The following is a 24,368-nucleotide window of genomic DNA, read 5'->3' as shown; positions in this document are numbered from 1 at the left end:
AGACGTTTCCACTGCAATTCTTCCACAGTGAGTGTGAAGTTTTAACATTAAACAGCTGTCTCTTGTTGAGTTGTAGATGGAAGCAAATTTAACATTTGCATGACAATAAGCTATTTTGTGTGTTTGTTTGTTTGTTTTTTTTAGCAAATATTTGTAATAATACACCTTTGACCCCTGATGGAGAATTCCTTCACTTTTTGCTCATCTTCAACTGAGAGTCCAAAGGTCAGAATAAGTGACAACATACCAGCACTTAAACAGAATTAGTGTTTATTTAAACACATCTCTTTACTTTTATTGATTTTATGCATTTTTATTTGGAGTGAGCTTTGAGAAAATAACAACTTTACTTCTTTCTGTCAAGAAGACAGAAAAATCAGCATTCGGATGGTTGATGCTGCCTCACACACCAACAAACACTATCTAAAGCCTGTAGGACAAACTGAAGGTGAGAGTACCTACAAACAGACCATGATGGTCAACAAGGATAATCAGTGGGGGTCAACTCTTTCTCCAAACCAAAAAGGGCAAATGTTATTCTTATAGTATTTTGCTTGTTAAACTAAATTAAGTATCAAAAAGCTCCCATTCAATGTAATGTAGGGTTAGGGTTAGAAGTAGAAGTAGAAATCTAAGGTGTCTAAGGTACCAACAGGTAGAACCCTTAAATTCCTGAGGAAAAACAAAAAATGTGCCGATTGAAGAGGGCTGATGTAAAAAAAAGATAAAGGATGAAACCACCACAGCAAAACAAAAGCATTAACTCTATATTTATGTCAGAACGTCTCTCTACAAAAAATAATCGTCCTTATTCTCACGACTCATTGCTGAGCACCAGGGTAAAATGGATGAACTGACATTTATATTTGTGATGAAATACCCAACTAATTTTGAGAATGCGAACATTTGTTTGCCAAGCTGTGACTGTAAAAGCGAACTGAGTTTGCATACGACAGATACTTGACACAATCTAAACTCTGAACAACAGACAACTTGCATAGTCATGCATAGTTACTTAGATACACAACACAGGCCACTTTGCGGATGTCTGAAACTTCATCAAGGTTATTTCATGAATACTAGAAATATACTGTGATGTTTACGATTTAAAATGTTTTTTTCCTTTCAGACCACCCTGCTTCAATCCACCCACCGTTCCAACCCTGCCTGTGAATTATGCTCCATCATTACAGAGATCAAAATAAAGAAAAATAACATGATTTCGCAGCAGCACTACAAGCATTCAACTGCATACTTATGTCAGCAATTGTCTCACATTCATACTGCTCATATCCTGATGCGTGGCAGGTGATGTCTCTGTACACCATGTTAGTTTAGTGTACCTCTGCCAGTGCAGCCTGTAATTGTGGCGATAAGTAAGTGCCTCATGATGATGATACAGGAAAACCCAGTGAAAGTCATTACAGTTCATCCTCTGGAGAAAACAAACATCTGTACAAAAATGCAACACATTAAATTGTTGTGCAGAAAGTCAACTCTGGACAAAGCCCCTGGACCAGTCAACGATAATGTTCATACTGGTTTCAATACCACTGACAGGAAATGGTCATGGTCATGATATGTTTTTGTTTTTGTTTTTTTTTTTCTCACTGAGCTATGATAGAATAATAAGTGAAAAGGAGATGTGGTTCTTATAGTAAGAAGATATCAGTGACTGAGTAGCAGGCTGAGCTACTGACTTTGACAGTGCCCATCTCAGTTGTTCCACTAGTCTTACCTAAGCTTTATTTGGTAAAAACCACCCAGATGGCTCAAAAAGGAGATGAAATTACATAAAATTAATGTAAGCATGATAAGTAGGCCAGTAATGAATAGCCAACTACATTAGGACGTAAAAGTAGAACTAGGCACAAAATCTTGTGAATGTTCTAATACAGTTTTGTAGTTGCCCAGCAATTTTCCTTTCGATCTTGTTGTGGCAGTGAAATTGCTTCCGAAATGAAATCGTGGAGAAAAAGTGAGACACATTCAGTACTGCTTACAGCTAACATGCTAACATACACACACCAACAGTGGCAAAATTCTGTGTTGAAAAAGTCAGGCTGACACTTTCTGTGGTCACCATTTTAGTTTACTGTAAATAGCCTGTTTTGAGACTGAAGTTGCCATAAACTAAAATATGATAGAATGATAGAATATGATGAAGTTAAATTAGTGAACACTGGCTGGATGAAACCGCCACAAGAAAAAGCTAGGGGACTGTGAAGGTTGGAGGAGGTTGATATCCATAGTGCCAAGTCACAATAAGGGTCAAACTACATTAGTTTTCACATTTCACGGGGTGGATCAATGACAGAATATTAAGAAGCGTACTGATGCATGGACACAAATATCTTAGCTAGCATAAACATGTGTTTGTGCATGAGAGTGGGAAAAGAAGCGAGCAGAGGCAGTGTGGTGTAGCAACCTTTATTGAAGGAGCTCTTACAACAGTTCAGAGGCTGGGTATCCTCAGGTAAAAATATCTTCTTTAACAACACGACTAGAGGCTGATCGGCTGAGACTAATAGCACCACAGATGATAACAAATGTAAAGCGACTCTGGCCACTGATAACAACAAAATGAAGGTCTGGAATTTACAGATGACGGATCTGAAAGGTGTGTGTGTGTGTGTGTGTGTGTGTGTGATGGGTTTACAGCATTAGTCCCATTAAGTTTCTTTTCAAGCCTTAAACCATTACAGATGTTTTCCTACCTCACTGATGAGGTAAGTGTGTGTGTTGTGTGCATATCTGTGTGCGTGTGTGTGTCTGTTTGATTTACGTGTCTGCCCACACAGACATTCATGAACAGGTTTCTATCATTTGAACTTGTGACATCTGTCCAACTAATTCTGGAAGAATCGCCCGGAGCTACATGTAAAAAAATTACCTCACTACTACACATATACATTTTAAGCATGTACACACTTACACATGCACACACATATATGCAGACACACACACCCAGTTAAACTCCCACATGTTGCATCCAGGGGTTTTGGCCCATTATTATCAGGTTGAAGTGCTGATGGGTTTCTTTTTTTTGAGGGGGGTCTGCCTGATGTCACATCTAGCTCTGTGTTGATTTGGTGAACCAATAGAGCTTTTAGGTGATGTCAGGTGTAAGTTTTCACCAAGGCAGGAACATGTTATGACTTTTCCGATTATTTTCTTTATAAAAGCTTTGTAAGGCAAATGGTGAAATAAAGCTGAGTGGTCAATCATGAGCCTTCAATTTATGTTAACAGTCATTTAGGTCCAGCATTCACTTGCAAAAGAATTTGTCCTCAGTTCAGAGCTCTGGTTGATTCACGTGTGTCATGTAAAAATATGATACCGCACATCCAAAACCACATGAATCAGTTTAAGAACTACCTATAGAAATCCAAATTGGAGCCTAAACACAATCACAAATGACAGAAACTTCAGTCCTGGAAAGACAACAGTATAGCCTCAATGGGTTGCTTTAAACTATTAATCGTTATGTGAAATAATTCAAAGCTGATAGTGATACAGGAATGTAGAATACCTGAGTAGAAACCACCCCAATGCTAGTGAGAGATAGAGGATATGACCATTTCTGATGGCTGTCCAGGACTGAAGTGACCCCTTTTTGAATGGGACATTTTCACCCTGGTTTGCCTCCCAACTATAATTTTTTATTGTTGTAAAAAACCTCAAAAACTCTATAATGGTGTGATGGGTTATGAGCTAATGATAGAAGCATAAAAGGTGCGTACAGTCTGAGATGGTCTAATCTGGAGGTTCAGCTCAGGGTACCAAAGTCCTATGGACATTTAATGCAAATTTTCGTTATTCAGTAAGAACAACTTTATGGAAAAAAAAATGTTCTTAATGACTTGCCTGCTAAACCAAAGGTAAAAAAAAAAAAACAAAACAAAACACAGACAACGTTTCCATTTGTCTGCCAGACAATCATTTGTGGCTTCTTTTCTTTTTTTCAAAGTACTCAAACACAGTGTATGGTAAATGAGTGAGACTGAATATTCATAATGGGACTAAAAATCTAAAGCATGTTGAGTCCTGTTGTTTATTTTCGCATGGACACCCTGCGAGAGACGGTCTGGGAGAAGACCCCACGGAGCAGAGAGGCGTAGTCTGGGACACGGAACAGGTGGCGCTGGGCGTAGCTGATGTCGTCCAGCCGCCCCCTGCTCACCAGCATGCGCAGGTTGGCCTCATTGACCTGGCTGCCAACGGCAATGACGTAGAGCTCGATAGCGGCATCCGCCACCTCACGAACACGTTTTTCCAGCACGGCCTCAGTGATGGCCTGAGACCTACCATCAGAGAAGAGAACCAGCTTCTTCACGCCTCCCGACGCATCTCCACGGCCACGCAAGGTCCTCACGGCAAAGTCCATAGCCTGTAGCACATTGGTGCCGTCGTTTTGGAAGGCCGCCTCTTCAATGTGATGAGACAGAAGGGTCAAGTTGGTGGTCAGCACCTGTTCCATACGGGCATTTCTGCTGTACTGGGCCACGCCCACTCTGACGGGACCCCCAGTACTCTTTGCAGTCAGGAAACGATGGGCCAAGTTACGGACAAAGGCCTTGCTTGTCTCGAAGTTCTTTTGGCCCACACTGGCTGAGCTGTCCATCATGATCAAAATATCAGCAGCTTGAGCAAAAGTGACTGCAGAACACGCACAAGCACAAAACATCAAGTCAGTTTACGGTAGTTCTGAAAATTTCAAGAGCTAGCCAACAGACAAAATGACACTTAAACATTTCTAATTTTCTTTACTTGTAAATCAGACTTACTGGGACATTTGTAGTCTGGGCATTTCTTATCTGGATGAGAAAAGAACAGGGTTTCAGTCTGTTTATCTGGTGATGCTGCAAACATTTAGTTGATGTAAATTGATCATGGAGGTGTGCTCATGTGTTTACCTTGACAGATTCTGGATGTGAGGTTCTGCAGGAAAGTGTCATCAAGCAATTCAGCAAAATTGTCCAGGACGAAGGAAAAGCCCGGCTTGGGGTCACTCTTACACACCACATTTCCAAGCTGCTCCTGGTTGGGTTGGCGGCCTGAGTAGTCTTTCACTCCTAAACCACCCACCTGCAGATGAGCAGACAGCTCAGCTGCTACTTCAGCCGCGGCGCAATCATTTACAGTGTTTATCTCCGTGTGTTATACTCCACTCAAACTTACCCTGATGTTTTTACCACAGAGCACATCGAGGGGAACCTTGTCCCTAATAATGTCGGAGCGGCCATCGGTGAGAACCAGAACCACGCGGTTCTCTTGCCTCATCAGCTTGATGGTGTTGTTCAGAGCAAAGTCAAGTGCCTCGCCAGTGTATGTGGCCTCAGCCAGCCAGCGGAGGTCTCTCACGACCCTGCGCACACACACACAAGCACAGAGAGATTTGATGACACAAAAATTTATGGCTTTTGAAGAAAGCATATGATATTACATGAGTCTGTGTTATGTTTGCTACGAGGTAAAATAACATGGCAAAGCTGCCATGACTGCTGCATGTAGAGAGTTTTTTTTTTCTTGGCTTAATTTCAATGCAGTAAAACTTTCCAACATGTTAGCAAATTCATATTTGCTTACTTGCCAGGATACAGAAGATTAGATGAACACCCATGTCTGTGCATTAAACTGCAGACAGTTAGGAGGTGATTGGCCTCTCCTCACGTGAACTCTTTCACTGCAACTTAAACCAAGCTAAGTTCGCTGAGCAACACGTTTTACCTCATTTGTTCGACTTGCAAGGTTTAATATAGTCAACCTGTGAACTTTAGTGACCCAAGCTATCTGCCCTTGCATCCAGCCTTAAAATTAAAAGCTAGGCTTACTGTCCCATGGCATCAGTTTAGTTAATCAATGTGTAATTAAGCCGACTCCACTGTTGTGTGAAGCTATTTTAATAGAACCTCTAGTCCCTAAACATGATTATGATCTTAATGTAAAACTAAAACTACTGAGGCACATAGTTTGGTGAGGCTGCAAACTGAACCTCAGCAGCAGTGGTGAGAGGGAATCATTGTGAACCACCATTACACTGCACATTCAAAGGATGAGTCACAGAAAAAAAGCTAAACAGGATTGTAATTCATTCATGTGAACTCACTGTTTAAATTCAGTGAGACTGGCGATGTTGGTGCCCAGTTGGACAACTTCTTGGGCTCGTGCTCCACTGTACTGGACTACACTCACTTTGGACTCATTACCTGCAAACTGGAAAGAAAAACATTGCATGGTAACTGTGTGTTTTGGTCCGTACGTGTTATGTCTACAAGCATGTGTTCTCCTCTGTCAACATTTTTGTGTCCCACCCATCCTGACTAATTATATCCAAAGTGGAAGAGGAGAGTCACTGGAGAGACGTAAGAGCAAGTTGCACAACCAGAGAGAACATATTTCATTCACACTTTCTATTTTGAGGTTTGTTCTGAAAGCAGGAAGTTTCCAACATCTCTGAAAAGTAGTTTTCACAACATTGCTGGTATTGTATGTAAGAATAAGCACTCATGCAGTTTGGTTAAATGCCAGCAACCAGAATAAATTCTGAGGAGGTTGTTACCTTCACTTGCTGGTCTTTGGCCAGTCTGTCAATAACTGTGATGATAAAGTCTTTGGCAAGAGCAAAGTTTGTGGCACCAATACTCTCTGAGCTGTCCACAATAAAGGCCAGGTCCAGAGGGGCACACTTACACTCTGCAGACACAAAAAAATCACGTGAACAAAATCCCCTTATCTATGCAGCTTTTGCAATAATTGTGATAGTCATTGCTCAGAAATTAGGTGCAAACTTACCGCAACAGGCTGCCGAGTGATTGGAAAATGGTCGGGAAAAAAAACAAGTTAATTGACCACGCAGAAAAAAAAACATAACACAAACATATGCACATAAGTAATGCTGAAATTCTTCAAGATCTGATTGCAATGCATGCTAATCAGGCTCTGATTAGGGTTTAGAGCACATGTGGCTTCCTTTCTCTCTGTGTGTGTGCGCGCGTGCATAACTTACAGCAGAGCTTCATAATAATGTCCAGAATTTCACATTCCTGAAGAAAAAAGAGAGAGAGAGGTTGAGTGCATGTTACAATATTGTTAAATCACATTACATAACTTTTTAAACATAACAGATAGCCAGATCCTTGACTTTTCCAGCTGCTCCAAAAGAAAAAGAAAACGTGACAATGGTCATATTTTACTTCTAAGACTGTTTCCACGAAGGGCGATGGCTTTGTGTGTTCTGTGTTCAGGAAATTCGCCGTGTGGCTTTGGACTGAGCCTAGAGTATCAGTTTCAGCCTGAAGGGCGAATTAAGCCTGTGGTGCTTATCCGTCTTCTCCCAGGGTTAAAATGAGGTCAGGGGCTCAGATTAAAGAGACTATTTCAAATATACTTAATACTCACATCAGTTCCTGGTGGTCCAGGAGGCCCAGGAGGTCCCTGAATGGAAGGAGAGAATGAATGTGAGTAAAGAAGATAGGAAGATGGAGTGATTCATTTCCCTGATAGATGTGCATGTCTATAAATAGACAAAGGTTTATCTGGTCTGACTTCAAGATGACAGCAACTTCTGGAAGAGTCCTTTATTTTAACTGGAATATAAAAATGATGACTCTTTGGAAAACTATTATTCCCTTTAACAGAACCCACATCCGCGCCCACGCACTTCTGTCCTGCTATCTTCCTGCAACATATGAATCTTCTGAAGGATTTTTCGCACTTTGTTTTTGTGCTCTGCTGCAGGAAAAAACATCTGTTTTGTTTTAATGGACATTAAACTTAAAGAGCATTCTTCTCTGTGACAGAAGCCAGTGTCGCTCGCATGAGGGACAGAAAGAAAGAGAGAGACCGTGAAAGAGCGATAATTGTAGGCGAGACAAACTGTCCTGAGAAATACATGACGCAAATTGCTCATGAGAAATACGCAGCACAGACACAGGACAGCAGAGAGGCCGTAAGAAGAGAGGAGGAAATGGAGGAGGAGGAAGAGGGGCGGAGAAATGAGAAAGAAAGATGGGAAAGAGAACTGATTGTTTCCCTCAGAGAACACACCGTCAAATGTTTTATATTTAGAGCCAATCTTTGTGCATTTTTTCATACAACCCACCACCACAAGCTCCCTCTTGACAAACGGTGAAAACGATGAAGATTGTCCTTTTTTCTGTTTTAGTTTGTGGTTTGGTTTTATGGTGAGTGGTAAGATTAATGCAGCTCAGCTCAGTTAGCTCAGTGAGACGTCTGTGAGATCAGTGGAAACCTCCACCCACAGGTAGTAAATTACACAGGTCTGAAAGCTCTTTTTTTTTTTTCTTTGTGTTTCTTATTGTTTATAAATCACCAAGAATCGCCCAAAGTAAAAATTACTTGAGCCACTGAAACGGTGTGTGTCTGTGAGGCTGAAGCCTGTTAGAGCTGATTCCTTTTTGACCAAAGACCTGTTTGTCCAAAATGTATTTAAACATATCAGCGATTAACGACATGGACATGGATCTTTCTTCCCATGAATACAGGGAAATGTAGTTTATTCTATTGACTGTCCTGGTGTGGTAAATACTTACAAAATCATCAACTATGCATTCATCTGCAACTAAATACTCTTGTACATTTTCAACAGTGACAAATGGGGGTACACTCTGAGGGGGGCGGTTGGAAATGATTGTGATACAGTAATAAATACCATCAATAACAGAAAAATAGTAGAAAGTTTATGTTTGAATAGATACACATTCTAAACAATGACATGATGGTACTGAATTCCTGTGTTCCCCTGGAGTGGTGACATTAAGACAAAAATATCTGTCTCTTTTAATCTGTAAATTAAAATATATTTTTGAATTAGCCTATTAGCATAGACTTTATCTCAAACTAAGGTCGTCTCCCATTGTTGGTATTTACAAGACTCCGAAACTGTGTTAGACTGTCTACATGTGGACAACAGGCGCTCCAGTGTCTCAACACGCATACATCTGGACACATACCTACATAAACACACACACCCTGGCTGTGTAATATACTTACCGGTCTGCCCTCAGGTCCTCTGTGACCTTTAGCTCCTTTGGGTCCTGGAGGCCCTGGTTCATTGTTCTTTGAGAAAAGAAAAAATTACATGGGGATTAGGAGAAAGGCTGACACCTGTTTCTTTTTTTTTTTGTTGTTGTTTGGGTTTTTTTATGCATTTCTACCTTTTGAAACTACCATATCTATAGCATCCATTCCTGAATGTGTGCTTCTGCAAACATCAGTCACAGTGTAGGGGTCAGAAAAATCTTCTTGACAAGTTGACAGATTCATGTCCCGAGGTGCTGGCATATGATGGCAGCTGTGTGACAGGTTCCTCTTCTCATCAAAGATGCTGTTCTATCAGTAATTACTGCTCACGGTTCAAGCTAAATACAACTTGGTGCTTAAAACGGATATAAACAATGCTGCAATAAGAGACCAGTGATATTTTTGGCTATGATGACTTTAGTGCAGTATGACAGGAAAGAGAGACGGTTTTGCTTATTTACTTTTGGGTGAAAAGAAAACAAAACGTGTTAATAGATCAAACATGAATATAAAAAAGGGAAGTTTTACCAAACAAGTGTTAGGCACCTGCCATGACATGAGAAGGAATTAGCTATTTAAGTGAAAACATGCAATTTTTAATGTGTTTAGATACTTTTTTTTTATATATATATAACTTGCCTCTGTGATACATTAGGATTGATAAAAAATTTTTTCATTTGTAATTCTGAGGCCTGACAAAACATCACAGTATTCCGATTTGAAGGAATGAAAAAATAGCATGTGACAAAATAAAAATTAAAACATTTTACATTTTACAGAGAATAGTAATGGCCATTAGAAAAGTAATGGCGCCAAAATATAGACAGGAGATACAGAGATAGAAAGAATGTGACGTGATGATAACTTTTTTCAACGAGGTAAGCACATGGCCTATAGCTCACGGAGCATGTACATTAATGTCCTAATCTTCTGCTACTTGTTCCAGGAACATGGTTTAAAATGGCTGTAATTGTGGCATAACATGTCATTAACCAATCAGAGTGCCATCTTCTAATCCCTTTAAAAACAGGCTGGCCTTCAAGTCTTCATGGTTAAACTGTAAGACCGTAATAAACACAGCATGGGTAACGCTATTAATGAAACAATGGGAAATAATGCACTTTCATTTGATAGAATTATGGGATTTGAAGGATGTGAAATTTTGTGTAATAATTGTATTGTCTATTGACATTTCAAGATGTCTTGGGAAGGCTGTGGGAGGTCAGTAATCTCTGGAAAATTGAGTTGACTGATTAATTGATTAATTGAATTAGGTATTTGTAGCCTGTGGTTTTAATTGTGGTTTACATTTGTTCATTTAAACATTGTTCCAGTTGAACGTTTTGAAGAAGTTACATTTCTGTTTTCAGATTTTGTAGGGTAAACCTGATCAAATAGATGTCGCTGAGTTTCTGCCTTTTCAATGAGTAAAGGATAATGGCTTTATTTTTAATCTGAAAGTCTGGGTTGTTCAAGATGATTTAGATTTATTTGATGTTCAGATCTACTAATTTGATTGGATGAATGAATGGTTTTAATTGTGCGAGCAAAGAGAAATAATTCTAGGAAGTCTCAGCAGCTGGGTTTATCATTGGAGGATAGTTCAATTCAATTTCTTGTTTTTACACAGGAATTCAGTAGCTATGAGCCAAGCTTCATATTAAAACAGCAGAGTAGCCAGGAAATAATCTGAACAGACATCAGGAACATTAGGTTTTCGCTATCTTTTCACACCCTCAGTTGTATATGCAGGTCAAATTTGAATAATAAATGCCAAGCATTGAGAAGTAAACACTCTGCTTACTTTTAAAATTTAGTTTTGATTATAATCACTTTGCACAAACCAGTTTATCATTTCAGAAGGGGGTATCATTAAATCACCGGAAAAATACAGTCATTTAGAAGAAAGCATCAAAATCCACTTAGAATCTTGATCGCGACCAGATCTGGTCTTCTCTGTCCAACTATCTGCTCCCGCAGCACAGCTGCAGGAAGACAACAGCTTAAGTCTCTGCAGCTGCTGCACTGTGAGAGTGAAGAAGTGTGGAAAGTAAAGAGAAAACACCACAATTCAATTTAGAAGGTTTACCTCATCTCTAACGTAAATGGTCCCACACATGGAGTTACACACTGGCGGACTTAGTTTGGTAAGAGTACTTATATACAATATTGAGCTTTTTCTTGTGTTGTTTTTGCAGAGATTTGCCTGTATTCTCTGAATAAAAACAACAAGTCCAAACAACAAAACATTTGACTAAATTTCCTCAAATCCTCAAGCTCACTATTAGACAAATCTAATGTTTTAATTCTATGCTCTAAGTAGTCATAGACATTTACAGCTCAGTGTGCCAGAGAACAAATGAGATGCGGTGACGGCAGAATGGCCCTGCCACAAATCATTACAATAAATCTTTTCTGCACTTTGATCTGAGTTAGAAGCCAAGTGAAACTAGAAGATCTGTATGTCTGCTGCACAACCGTGTACCTCCTGCAGCCAGATATGAGAGAGAGGCCGAGCGAGAAACAGGCAGTCATGCCAGCACCTAGCTTTTAACACACACACATACAGGTTTGTTTCAACCTTGAATGTGAACACACACACACACACACATGTTTTCAATTACAGCACTTCTCAACTTCAAACACTCTCATGTAAAGAACAGGAATCATGTGAGCGACATACGCAAACACATTTCCTGACCATGCGTTCATGATATCATATCTGATGACACACAGCCAGATGTGAGTGCTTGTTATATGCGGTCAAATGTGTATATTTTCATTCAGTAGAACCTTAATCTTCTCTGACACAACTATCCCTCCTCTAGCTCTACACCCCCCCCCCCGTCCCCTCTGGCCAGAGAAAGGGCAGCGCATGTCTGTACAGGATAGAAATGTTTAAACAATTCACAAATCCAGTTGTTCATGATGAACCCTGTAGCATTAATTTCCCTGAAAAAGCTGTTAACCAGTTTGATGTCTCATGTTTTAGGGCCATTCCAAATTCCACGTCCCAAAACACCAAAAAAAATATCTGAGAAGAAAACTTGTGGAGACAAATGAGTGACTGTTCTGAGAAAAACGATCTAACAGACAACAAAGAGACCAATGAGGAAAAGTGGAATGTCATTAAATCTTTTTTTTTCCCATTGAGAGGCAGTAAATATGGCATCTTGTTAGGGACCTGGTTCTGCACTGACCAGCAGAACAGCAGAAGAGGATAAACTAACAAAAGCTTTTTTCTTATTCGCTTTTCCTTCACGGGGTTAGATGAGCAGACTGATACCACTCGCTTATCTGTTAAATACAAAGCTACAGCTCACAGGAGGTCAGCTTAGCACGGAACCACCTCTGGCTTTGACCGGGCAGTTTATTTAATATGGTTTGGTCCATTTATTTTCTATTACACCTAATTCTTCTCTAAATCTTACTACAAGTTTCAAACATCAGGGCAACAAGCACTTGACTTTTACAAGAATATGTGTCGTCCAAATGAACATGTTTTGAGTTGGTGATATGGCATTTTATAATCAAACTGTTCTTCTACACAGCTGCAGAACAAATTATTCAGTTTATGAGATGTTTCCTGGTTGCTGTTGTCATGACTCAAAAATGAGCAAAAAATTGGAAAAAGTAAATGTTGGGATTACTGGGTGAAGTCTACTTCTGCATCTAATCCTGCACGTGCTTCAGTACTACAACGTCTAGATGTGCGGTAAAGTGATCTAACACTGCAAACACAAACTTCTCTAAGACAAAAGAGGTCACCCTGCCCTGATTTAAAGACGAGGGAGTTAAAACGTGCAGAAATGTTTATGTCATGAAACATGAACCTTGGAAATGCAGTAATTTCAATGTAAACACGACCAAGTTGAACCGGGGGTTAGAGTGTTAAAACAGGCATTCTGTATGGACATGGTTGATCACACATCCCTACAGTTACACCACACACACACACACACCAAAAGAGTAATGCAGTCTCTTCATCGTTTCTGCTCATTTCCTGGTATCCTTAACAACGACATATACACAGCTGCATCAGATCACAGCCATCTTCCCAAGCGACACACACACACACACACACAGACACACATGCTCACTAAATGTGTTCAACTTATGAAAGCATTCCCAGCTGCAGAACAGAAGTAGAGTTTGAGAGCAAGCAGAGCAAAGTATGAAAAGAGATTTAAAAATGCATACTAAAGTATGAAAAAGTATATGAGGCTAAGGGAGGAAAACAAAATGAAAAACAGAAATTAAAAGGAGGAACATTTTATTATATATTATTGGAAGTGGCAAACTAGCAAAAAATATGTAATTGTGCTGACAAAGTGAGACATGTGATTCACATCCTGTCAGTGCTCTCTGCCAAGGAGAGAGTGTGGAATGATAAAATAAGATCAAGAGTGAGAAGCAACTCCAAAAAAAAAAAAAAAAGGCTGAGTAAAAGGCAGACTCACATCAAGGCCTGAATCTCCGGGTTCTCCGTCATCTCCTTTAGGTCCAGGGGGCCCTTTGCTACCCTGATGGTTGTACAACAAATGTTCCACAGGTGTCACAAGGGGATATGGGCACGACAATCAATATAAGTGAACTACAAACAATGCTGATGCTCAAATTAGCATAAAATGAACAGAACTATGCCGCTTTACAAGAGAAAATCAAGCAATAGTCTGTATTCCTGTAAGTTAAAGGAAGCTTGAAAGATGACCTACCGGCTCACCAGAGTCTCCACGGGGCCCAGGATATCCCTTCAAGAGACAAACAATTTCAGTATCAAAACTTTTAATCCAGCAAAATGTGTTATACGTGATGTACAGATTGGACCACTTACCTGGAAACCATGACAACCTACAGTGCCATTTCCTGGGACTCCATCCTCTCCCTGAAATCAAGAAAGAGAAACACTTGAAGCTGCACACACGCACACGCATACACAGACATCATAGCTGAATTTATGATGAATGCCCCGCATCTGTCTCTCCCCCTTTGTCCCCCTTTCTGTCTCCCATACTCACCCTCTCCCCCATCTGGCCTCTGTCTCCTGGAGCTCCTTTGATTCCTCTTGGCCCCTTTGGTCCCTAGAGACAAAAAGAATGATTACATTAGAAACACATGAATTATAACATGACATGCATTTGCTCTGTATGTGTGCGTTTATGATTGTGTACATACAAGTGTCTGTACTTCTCTGCATGTGTATGTGTGAATAAAAACACTTCTCACTACTTATGCAACAATCAGTAATTGGTTTCAGATCCTAGCAGCTGATCACCGATGACATAAGTGTCCTGACCCTTAAAACGTCTTGTAGTAAAGATTGTAAACAACATGGCTCGGGATAAGAATCACTTTTAATTGTAGCTCACGCAGTTAACTGCACATTTTCAAGGTTTATAGATATAATCACTGATTTTACAGTTTCAAACAGTTGAATAATTAAATTTTCTGACACTTAGCTAATTCATGTCTGTTGATTAACAGTGACCAGAAACAGTGATTAGCTTCTGTTGTTGAAATGAAATGTTGCTGAATCCTGATTGGTGCACATTGGTCACAAATGAGCCAATGTGAAATAAACAAATACAGACGCCTCCTATGTGAAATAGATTAAAGCTGTTATAAAATAATATGTGTGCCAGGAGGATGCTGTCACTCACAGTGTAAGGATCTAATTAAACAAATAGCCTTTTGGAGCCTTTCAACATGTATCTGCTTCACAATAATCAGTTTGTGTAAGTGTCCTGTTGGACCCACCTCTGGTCCAATTGGGCCTTCATCTCCTCTGTAGCCAGGAGCCCCAGACTTGCCAGGTTCGCCCTGGGAAACAACAACAGTGTTATGGCCTACATTTTACTTATTTCTGCATCATAATTATTTATGTCACTCAAAAATGTTCCATCTTAAATAATAACAACCATTGGTGATGCCATTTTGTACTGACATACTGTGGGGTACATAGACACTTGTCCGTGTCACTGCTGACATATTAGACCTATTTGTTTCATACCTTTATCCATCATTTCCATTTTTGTCACCATGTCTTGTCTTTTCAAAACACGCACTTTTTTTTTTTTTTTTTTTGACCTCACAAACTCCCGCTTCCGTTTCACATTCGCTTCCAATTCTCATATATTTCTTTTCCTCAGTGATTGGCTGCCTTGCCCTCCGGTGCTGCATCCGTGTCTCATTAGGTGTGTTTCAATTATCCAACTTAATGTGCAACTTGAAAGTGACTATTTCTAATTTAAAACAATTTTAAAAAGTAAAAAACTTGTAATGGAAGCAAATGAATTTTGGAAAACTCTAATTTTGGTTATGAGTATTCACTTTTCAACAAACTAAAATTCAGATTCAGGCCAGGTTCAACTGAGCGATAGACTAATGGAAATACATAATCATAGTGGAATTTTTGGAAAAATGCTTCTCAGTTATGCAAAACTGTGTGGAAAAATGGCTCCTGGTGTACCTCGGCTTGCAGTGTTGATTGCTAAAGTATGTGATTTCTTTCATTGTAGTCTTCAGTTTTCGGCAGAAACGCCACAGCAAACTACAATGTTAGCATTTGCTAACTGGATTTGACGGTGGATGAAACTGCCCTTTAAAATTTGCTGATGTAATTACTTTCTCATATAAAACAATCTTCTATGTTTAGCTATCAAGTTCAAACTAGCTATATAGCTATATTAGCTGGCTAGACTCATTCATGTTGTTCATGCTGTGTAGTAATCTAATGCAACGTCCCAAAAGTTTTGCTGCACTACAGGTTTTTTTTCTTTTTCGAATTTAGCAAAATTAAAATCATGAAAATAAAAGTTTTAATGTCATCTTTGTCCATCCATGGTACTCAATTAGCCTCACTCAGCACAAAGCCTGGACACACAACATTAAGTTCTTTCTGACAATGAAAAAAAAAACGAAAAAAACACTCCCTCTAAACCTCGAAAGGTGTCTGACTCACACTTTGTGTTTTGTGAATTCAACATATAATTTATAGTTACAGAAAACATGCTTGTAGTCGAGAAAAAGGGTTGGGGGTTTAGCTACAGTAACGCTGCAACAGCTGCTATGTGTCCTGTTCTACAGCAGAGTTACTTCATGCACACAGCTGAAACTGAACAAAACTCTTAAAGTGCGCTGCTAGACACACACAAGGAAACATTTAGCAGTTCTTGGAAGGCTTTTGGTTTTTTTTGCCTTTCAGCCCAGTCAGTCGACATCACAACCTCTACAATCTTTATCCTACTTGAGATGCTGCCTGAGCTGTATTTAATATTGCTCTTCTCATCCCACTCACAAGGTGAGATTAAAAAGCCAAGAAATTTAACATCTCAAGGAAGTTGCTGTGCTTCCTTAGATTAAAATGAATGTTTGCATAATGTTGATATCTTTTAAATTCAATTCTATATACACATAATACTTTAAAGCGTAACTTTGAGGGGTTTTAATGAGTGAAAATGATGTACAGAACTCAACTGCACTGAATGGTAAGGTTTTTCCGGAGCATTTAAGGTGGGCCTAACATGTCAGTTATTCCATGTTTTCTGTACCATTCAGTTCCTCACCGGTCATCCAGCTCTGATGAGGAGGTGCAACCAAAAGCACAAAAGAGCCATTGAATCTTCTGACTTCATGGAGGTTACCACAACTAACGTTTGCAACATATTATTATTATTACACTGCCCAGCGCCTTATTAAGAAAACCATACTGAGGCTTTGGCTCAAGCAGAGAAGAGAAGAATTGAGTCAGAGGGGAAAGAGTGAGTGTTGATGTTCCCAGGAGGAGTACAAGCTGAGAATGAGAGAGGGGAGATGGAGCATGCGGGAGTGGGCAGCAGTCTGGGGCAACAGCCAGATTTGCCTCTGGTTAAGCTTCTCTAAATGTTATCCCCCTCAACATGAAATATGGAATTGAGCATTCGCATGTGCATGCACACCAGGAAGTATGTGCGCATGTTCCTTTCCCAAGTGGAAAAAAGAGATACTGCCAAAGAAAAAATTGGGTGGTTCATTTTTTGAACTGCTGCCTCCTGAAACTCAGCCAGCAGGCTATCAGCTCCTGTTTGTGCCTATCTCAAATGTGGTGTGTGTTGATATTGGTGTGTGTATGTGTCTTACAGGCTCGCCATTGGGGCCAGTTGAGCCCTCCCTCCCCTGCTCTCCGCGGGGTCCGGGCTCACCCTGAAAAGGCAAAAAAGAGAGGTTTAAGTGAGCTAATGGAGACAGAGCCAAGTCTTGAAAGAAGCTCTATCAGGAGTGTATGGGGACTGAAGCTATAATAATAAGTACGACTTCCATTACGGTCAGTGTGGTTAGAGTCTGCTCAATACAGGCAGCAAACTGCATTTCCCATGAACTTCTACAGTGGGAGATGTTGAAATCAGGTAACTTCACACATTTCACCACACTGTCATCCTTATCATCACTTACGGGTTCTCCTCTTGGTCCTCTGTTACCACGGGAACCTTGCTCGCCCTTCTCTCCAATTTGTCCCTAAAAGAAACATTTTAGAGATACTTACACTCTGAATACTTACACACTCATACATACATTCACTTAAAATGGATATTAATTTATGCTAATTATATTATTATATTATTTACTCTCTCGCCACGAATTCCATCCGGTCCAGGTGCACCCTGAAACAAACACACAGCAGGATGTTAGATGAGCCATGAAAGACCATTAAAATTGAGATTTTTGGACTTTGGACTGGATTTTCTGACGGAATTATTACTTACGTCGTCACCACGCTCTCCTTTGTCCCCATCAGCTCCCCTAGGGCCCCGGTCACCCTGTAAAAAGACATAAGAATACAAAGCATATTTCATGCGCCGTCGTCTGATATCCTCCTGTGTTTGTATCTGCAGTGATTTACCGGATCTCCCAGAGGCCCATAATTTCCAGGCCTTCCTGGTTCACCATCTCTTCCAAGATCTCCCTGAAATAAGCACAAACACCTCATCACACATCTCAGCCAGCATACCTAACAATCTCTGACGGCACAAAAATTAGCAAAAACCTTACTTTTACTCCTTTCAGTCCATAAGGACCAGAGTCTCCCTTTGGCCCAAACTCTCCCTGTAGCCCCTGGAAAAAAAAAACAGAGAGAGAGTTTCAGCACACATGATCATAAGCAGCTGAAACCACAACATTCGATCTAGAAAACCGCCGTGCATGTATGCTTATGTAGGCATGTGTGTTTGTTCATTTAAACAATCTGACAGCGGAGAATGTAAACGAAGTGGTGATTAAAGAGCTAATGGCCGCAGTCTGCCAGACACAGGGTGTGACACTGGTCAGGGCTACACCATCAGCCACATTCATAAACATGCAAATGGAACATTTGTAAACAATGAAGCTGAACTTCAAGCAGATATGGAATTGGCTCGTCTAACTCCGGGGAGAAACCCAGACACAAAATTAGGGAAATACGGGATATGCGTGTCCAAACACTTTGACTTGTGATTGACTGAGTATTTGAGGTCCTTAAACCTGTTGCCTTTTTCAGAGCATCTAACTTCTGTTAACTGGTTTGCACCTGGTCAAGGCCAACATGTGAGACCATAAAAGTGTTTTAGACTGAGATATACAACTCACATCTGAGCCTGGAGATCCTTTACAGCCAGGAAGACCAGGAAAACCAGCTTCACCCTATTGAGGAGAACCGCAGACACGTGTTGGACAATAAACCTCAGAAAAAGGAGGGCAGTCAGAGTAACACTGGTTGAATGTTGGGATCTGTGAATCACCTTGCGCCCATCAATTCCATCATTTCCGCTTTGACCTTTGTCTCCCTGGGAAGAAATATCAAATGGGAAGGTTAGAATAAATGTCGATAAAGCAATGGAATTCAGCATTAGAATGCAGAGCAACCAGAGATAAGATCTCACCTTATAGCCTTTGTGTCCTCTTTCTCCCTGCAGGAAACAAGGACAACATGAGTCAGTCATGAATTATATAATACAAAACATACACTGGGTGTTGTTAAGTGTAAAGATTTCTCCTTTCGTACCTTTTCTCCTCTGGGACCACGGTCTCCCTGCAAACCGAAATACACACCGTTATTATGTTCAAGTGTGACCTCATCATAAATACACATTGTCTATCTGTCCCTATTACATTTAAGGCATTAACACCCCAAAATCTAACTTAGAATAATCCATTCAGTGTGACAGGACGGCATCCTTGTGGAGTTTAAATTAGTTTAACTCTACTTTGTTTCAGGGTCATTCATGTAGCATGAAGGCTTACAGCATATTTATTTCAAATTTATGGCATAAAACGTTTAGATACTTTATGACAACAAGAAAACCATAATGTGGAAATGTAACTGGGAATTACTGTCTTGTGTGAGCCACAAACACGTTTATTTGACCTGGTTCTGTGGGACCATACATCAACATCACAGTGTCATCATTGCTCCTACTTTCTTTACTCACTGTTGAAAGTGCTAAATTTCTGTAGCTTCCAGTGACTGGAAGCTCTCAGTCCTTTCAGTAAAAAAAAACCAAAACAAAACAAAACAAAAAACCTGTTGGACTATACCTTCATTCCATTGTAACCAACGGGACCAGGATCTCCAGTGTGACCCTACACAGCAAAATAAATGTTTTCATTAGGTTGTGCACCATGATCAATGCAAAGAGTGTTGGGTGCGCATGAAGATGACTATGGGAATCACTTACCGGGGCACCCATGTCTCCCTTCTCTCCAGGCATTCCTGGTCTACCTGTCTCTCCCTGCAGACAGGAAAACAAACACAAGTTGACTGGACTCGTATGTTGGTGTCATGTTGACACTGATTGCACTGGCTTCTGTAGGTTATTGACATAAGATGAATTTGCATGAAAGACACACCTTTGCGCCTCTGTCTCCATCTGGTCCTTTGGGCCCTCCTGGAGCCTGCGTACAAAGCAACAAAACACAACCAATGAAACAATTGCCCAAACCATGAAATTCAAAAATCATTTCTAATGGAGAGATTGTATCAGGAAGGTGTACTTACATTGCAATCAAAAGAGCAACACTAGAGAAAGAAAAAGAAAAGAGAAACTATGAACACATGACAGTGGGAAAAAATGCCTTCATGTCATTATATTTGACAGTTGATTATTATAGATGTTATCTCAAAGTGAAATACTTAAGGAATTTTCTGAACTTAACATCATGTCTTGCTGCCAGGCGACATCAAGGCTGGGCAAATATTTAACATTGCACCACAGTGATTTTGTTGGAAATTTGATGGAGAAAATTGTCAGTAATCGTTATTTGCTTAAAGGGATAATTTCAGCTTCCTGCGTGACTCCATTGTGTTTCCTGTGAGAGTTCAATAGACTTCACATGGCAGCACTGACCAACAGTAACAAGACTGAACCAGTAACAACATATAAATAGCTTTAGAAGCAACAAAGAAATGAACAGAAATTTGGTTTGAAGAGATCACTAAGTCATGGCATTTAGCCAGTATACAGCACAAAGCTGGGGATGTTTATAATTTATCAATAATGCCTCTGTCAAAACAAAGCTGGTAGAATTGTAACTATCAAGATACAAACTGCCAAGACACCAGTTATTGATTTTCTAGCCATGTTTCTTTGACTTACGTGAAAAGTGTAAGCGTGTGATACACTAATGCAGACACACTTACTGTGAACTTTCTGCTTTACATGTAACAGCAGTAAGAAAAAAAAAAAACATGCAAAAAGATTTCGGAGAAAAACATGACATACCACATCCTTTGTCTCGTTCGTCTGAAAACAAGATAAAAAAAACACAGGTTAATGGTGTTTATGGGAGAGGGTGGGAGGAAATGAGAGGTCTGGGAAGGATACATACGATCATGTCAATGATGGTTCGAATGGTTCCGATCTTGGTGGATCTGGAGTCGTCTGCGGCGGTGAAGTTCTGCCTGTAGCTCTGGTCTGTGGCAATCAGTGACAGTCTGGTGTCCTGGAGAGACACAAAACACATTCATCATCACCTCCAGCACAATTCAGGCAAGCCACATTATGTTACTGATGTTACAGCTTCAGATCACATCTTCATTCTGTGATAACTTTGGTTCCACCCATATTGGCCCGATTATCTGCAAAATGATTGTTTACTCATCCCGTGCGTCCATTAGCCCACATCACTTATTTCTGAAACTTCAGGTGTCAGGCCCCAGAGCTGAAACCGTGTGAAGAATGAATCTTTGTTCTTGGCAGCAATTAATATAAACACCTGACAATGAATGTTTTAAAATGACACCTGGCCTGCACAATATTGTCTCTCACTAACATTTGGAACTGTAGATACTGTATGAACTGTTTAACAATTTAGGGTCCATGATTAAGACAGCGTTGTCCATTCCAAACTAACTTGGAAAGTTTGTGGAATTGTATATGTGCACACTCATACATATGCAGACAGTTTATATGTTTGAGGACTATGTTGAGTTATTGGGAATAAAGACGTTTGGCTTCATTGACTTAACCTTGCTTCACTTTGCCGTACCACATGTCATGTGACACTACTTCACCTTATTTCACCTCAGCACCCTTCACCTCACCTCACATCGTCTAAACTCTTAAAGAGAGATAAGAAAAATCATAGTAAATCATAGTAAGAGAATTCAGCTCAGCGTCGAACGCACAAACATTTGCCTCTTCTCAACAGTTTGAAAGACTTGGCCTTAATACCAATGTCATTGCTTTAAAGTTAAAGAATAAATTGTGTACAAAGAAAAAGAAGCTGACATGGTGAGTCAGCAGGCTGAGTATTTTATCTTGAGTCTCAAAACACAGATTTTATTTAGACAGAAGGGTGATACTAAACTTTGATCCTTGAAGTTTAAACCAAAGATTGTATATTGTGTCAACATCTCACAATGGAGTGGCACTGAAAAAGGTCTCTTTGAAGAGAGCAAGAACTCTATCAGTGTACAGATAGACCAGATAACAAATGACATACGAATGAAATGTAAGGAAATAAAAGAAATCCAGAAAACACCCATGGAAACACCCATTTGATTGGATCTGATCTTGTTTTACTGTGACACCCACTTTTCCCAACTGAAGGCAAAAAATAAATGAAATCTCTGTGGAAGACTATGTAAACTGCTCCAACAGAATATTATGTGCTCCTGTAGGACGCTGTTACTCATATTAGGGAAATACTTTTCAAGCACCGTAACACTGAATCTTTTGATTTTGTTGTGGTGGTTAGGATAAAATTACAAGCCTCATCTATTTATTGTGCTGATGTGCTGTACCTCCTGGTCAGGTGAGATGGCCACAGCAAACACTTTGACTCCATGTTGCTTGGCTTCATTCGCAGCCTCCTGCACTCCTCCGCATGGCTCTTTGTAACCAGTAATAGGATGGCCATCAGTCACTACCACGATGTACTTGTTCTCATGATAGTGGGAACCCCTGAATGAAGACGGACACACAAACACTCAGACATGAGATCATTGGTTTTATCTCTTAATGTATTAACGTGTATACTATATCTGGGTGCGCTGGCTTACCCAATGAGCAGCTCAGCAAGGCCGCTCTTGATGGCGCAGTCAGTGTATGTGCCCTTGCCGATGTATTTGATGGTATCAATGTCGTCCTTCAGGGCCTGGCGGTGAGTACTCAGGTCACTCAGCTCTCGTATGATGATGACTTCGTCACTGTAGTGCAGTGCTCCTGAGTTCCATGTCAGGACGCGGTCACACTGGTGGCGCCTGGGTACATAAAGGTGGCCAGTCGTCTCATCAACTCAACACTACAACGCAACAGCAGCTAATAGGCCATGATGAAATTTGACTCAGTACATTTATGAAATCAGTGTACTTAAGTACAGTATTTAGGTACTTATACAAAGTAGTCAACATTCGTGATGGCTGTAGTCAGAAATGTTCTCTTGTGCACGTGTAGCCACGCCCATCAATTATGTCACCTGGCCCTGGACATCACTGCAGGAATTTGTGAAGCTATAGCATTGAAGCAGTTTGTGTGTGTGTGTCTTACATGTCCCTCAGCTCATCTATGAAGCGCTTGGTGAACTCTTTGATCTGGTCAATATAGAAGTTTGGAGGTTTCTGTCTGAGGGCGACACTCTCAGATGTATCCAGTACGAAGTAAAGATCCACAGGACACTCTGATAAATGCAGGAAACAAAGATGGCAGCAAGGTTATCATCCATATCCACAGAAATAAGTGGATCTCAAATGCATTTCCATCCTCCATCCATCCATCCATCAGTGGAAGCACTGAGGCCTACAGGCCAGCATGATGGTGACTGGAGCACTGTGTCCCACTGAATGTCATGATCATGTCACGTCTCGACACAGGCAGATTAATGACAGATGCAGGACTGGACAGACTACCCTTACACTGAAAGTCCTGCTCTGCACCTTGACAGAAGTAGATGATTATGCATGATGAGGATGCCCCCCCCCCCCCCCATCCAGGACGTAGTCAGGCCCACCATCATGGGACCCTAACCTTAACCCAACAGGGGCCATCGACTTGGGCTAGGCTACAAACATCCTCTGCCCTTTTCCTCTGAGCTACTGTTGCGTCTCTGCTGCAAGTTTTAGGGGCGAGTCAAACTTCACAAGTATGCAACCGAAAGACAACGAACATCTGGACGAGCTCTTAGACATCAGTTCAGTACATTACAGCACAGAAAGACCAGTTCTCATGCATCACAAAGCCATAAACCTTAGATACAAAATACATTTTAAGAAAGTTTTTTTTAATGGCCAACTTACCAGCAAACCTGTTTCTTTGGACCTGCGTTTGCGCTGCTGTCAGGAAAGCGCACAGCAAAGAAAGTAGACCTCTGAGAGTCCACATGATTAAATTCCCCCCAAACCCCTTAAAAAACAACTAAAAACAAACAAAAAAAAAACCCTCAGCACCAAGCTCCCCACAAAAAAAAAAAAAAAAAACACCGAACCTCTCCGGTCCCCAAAGCCCGGTGACTTCTAAACCGATTGGACGAAGTTTTGGTGATCCAGCGCTCCGCCGCAGTTTGTCCGAGGAAAAGCCCAGAGCGCGCAGAGGAGGACCGGAGCGCGGGAGGAGGAGGAGGAGGAGGAGGAGGAAGAGGAAACGTCCGCGCGCTTTCTCTCCGGTGATGGGCAGGGTGAGACACCAGAGCGCGCACGGACTAACCGTTTACACTAAAATGCTAGATAAGTCTGTCTGCTTCCTTAAAAGGGGACACGGATACACAGAGGTAAACAAGCAGCCTGCTGACTGTCCTGGAGGGCCCAACCTGCACAGGCTGATTTATTTATTTATTTATTTATTTATTTAAACTTTGCACGTTTAAAGTGATTTTGA

The 24,368-nt window shown here is 40.6% G+C and overlaps 1 protein-coding gene across 1 annotated transcript; it reads right to left on the bottom strand.

Moving 5' to 3' along the window:
- Nucleotides 1-2,414: 2,414 nt before the first annotated feature.
- Nucleotides 2,415-23,936, bottom strand: col6a1 (collagen, type VI, alpha 1). The gene is made up of 35 exons (XM_029524673.1): nt 23,792-23,936; nt 23,046-23,175; nt 22,559-22,759; nt 22,301-22,460; nt 20,884-20,997; nt 20,778-20,798; nt 20,054-20,074; nt 19,906-19,950; nt 19,734-19,787; nt 19,594-19,638; nt 19,061-19,087; nt 18,939-18,965; nt 18,798-18,842; nt 18,646-18,699; nt 18,073-18,135; nt 17,924-17,986; nt 17,787-17,840; nt 17,649-17,684; nt 17,476-17,538; nt 17,164-17,226; nt 14,803-14,865; nt 14,064-14,126; nt 13,880-13,930; nt 13,761-13,796; nt 13,506-13,568; nt 9,016-9,081; nt 7,402-7,437; nt 7,010-7,046; nt 6,796-6,804; nt 6,563-6,696; nt 6,110-6,216; nt 5,182-5,368; nt 4,917-5,088; nt 4,788-4,817; nt 2,415-4,659 (listed from the first exon to the last, which is right to left on the bottom strand). Exons 1-35 carry the CDS (start codon nt 23,874-23,876, stop codon nt 4,055-4,057), a joined length of 3,030 nt encoding a protein of 1,009 aa, XP_029380533.1. The 5' UTR covers nt 23,877-23,936; the 3' UTR covers nt 2,415-4,054.
- Between the last annotated feature and the right edge of the window lie 432 nt (nt 23,937-24,368).

This window comes from Echeneis naucrates, chromosome 17 (genome assembly GCF_900963305.1).
Source record: "Echeneis naucrates chromosome 17, fEcheNa1.1, whole genome shotgun sequence".
Classification (NCBI taxonomy): Eukaryota; Metazoa; Chordata; class Actinopteri; order Carangiformes; family Echeneidae; genus Echeneis; species Echeneis naucrates.
Note: the sequence above shows the minus strand (reverse complement) of the source record. Positions and strands in the feature narration are given on the sequence as shown.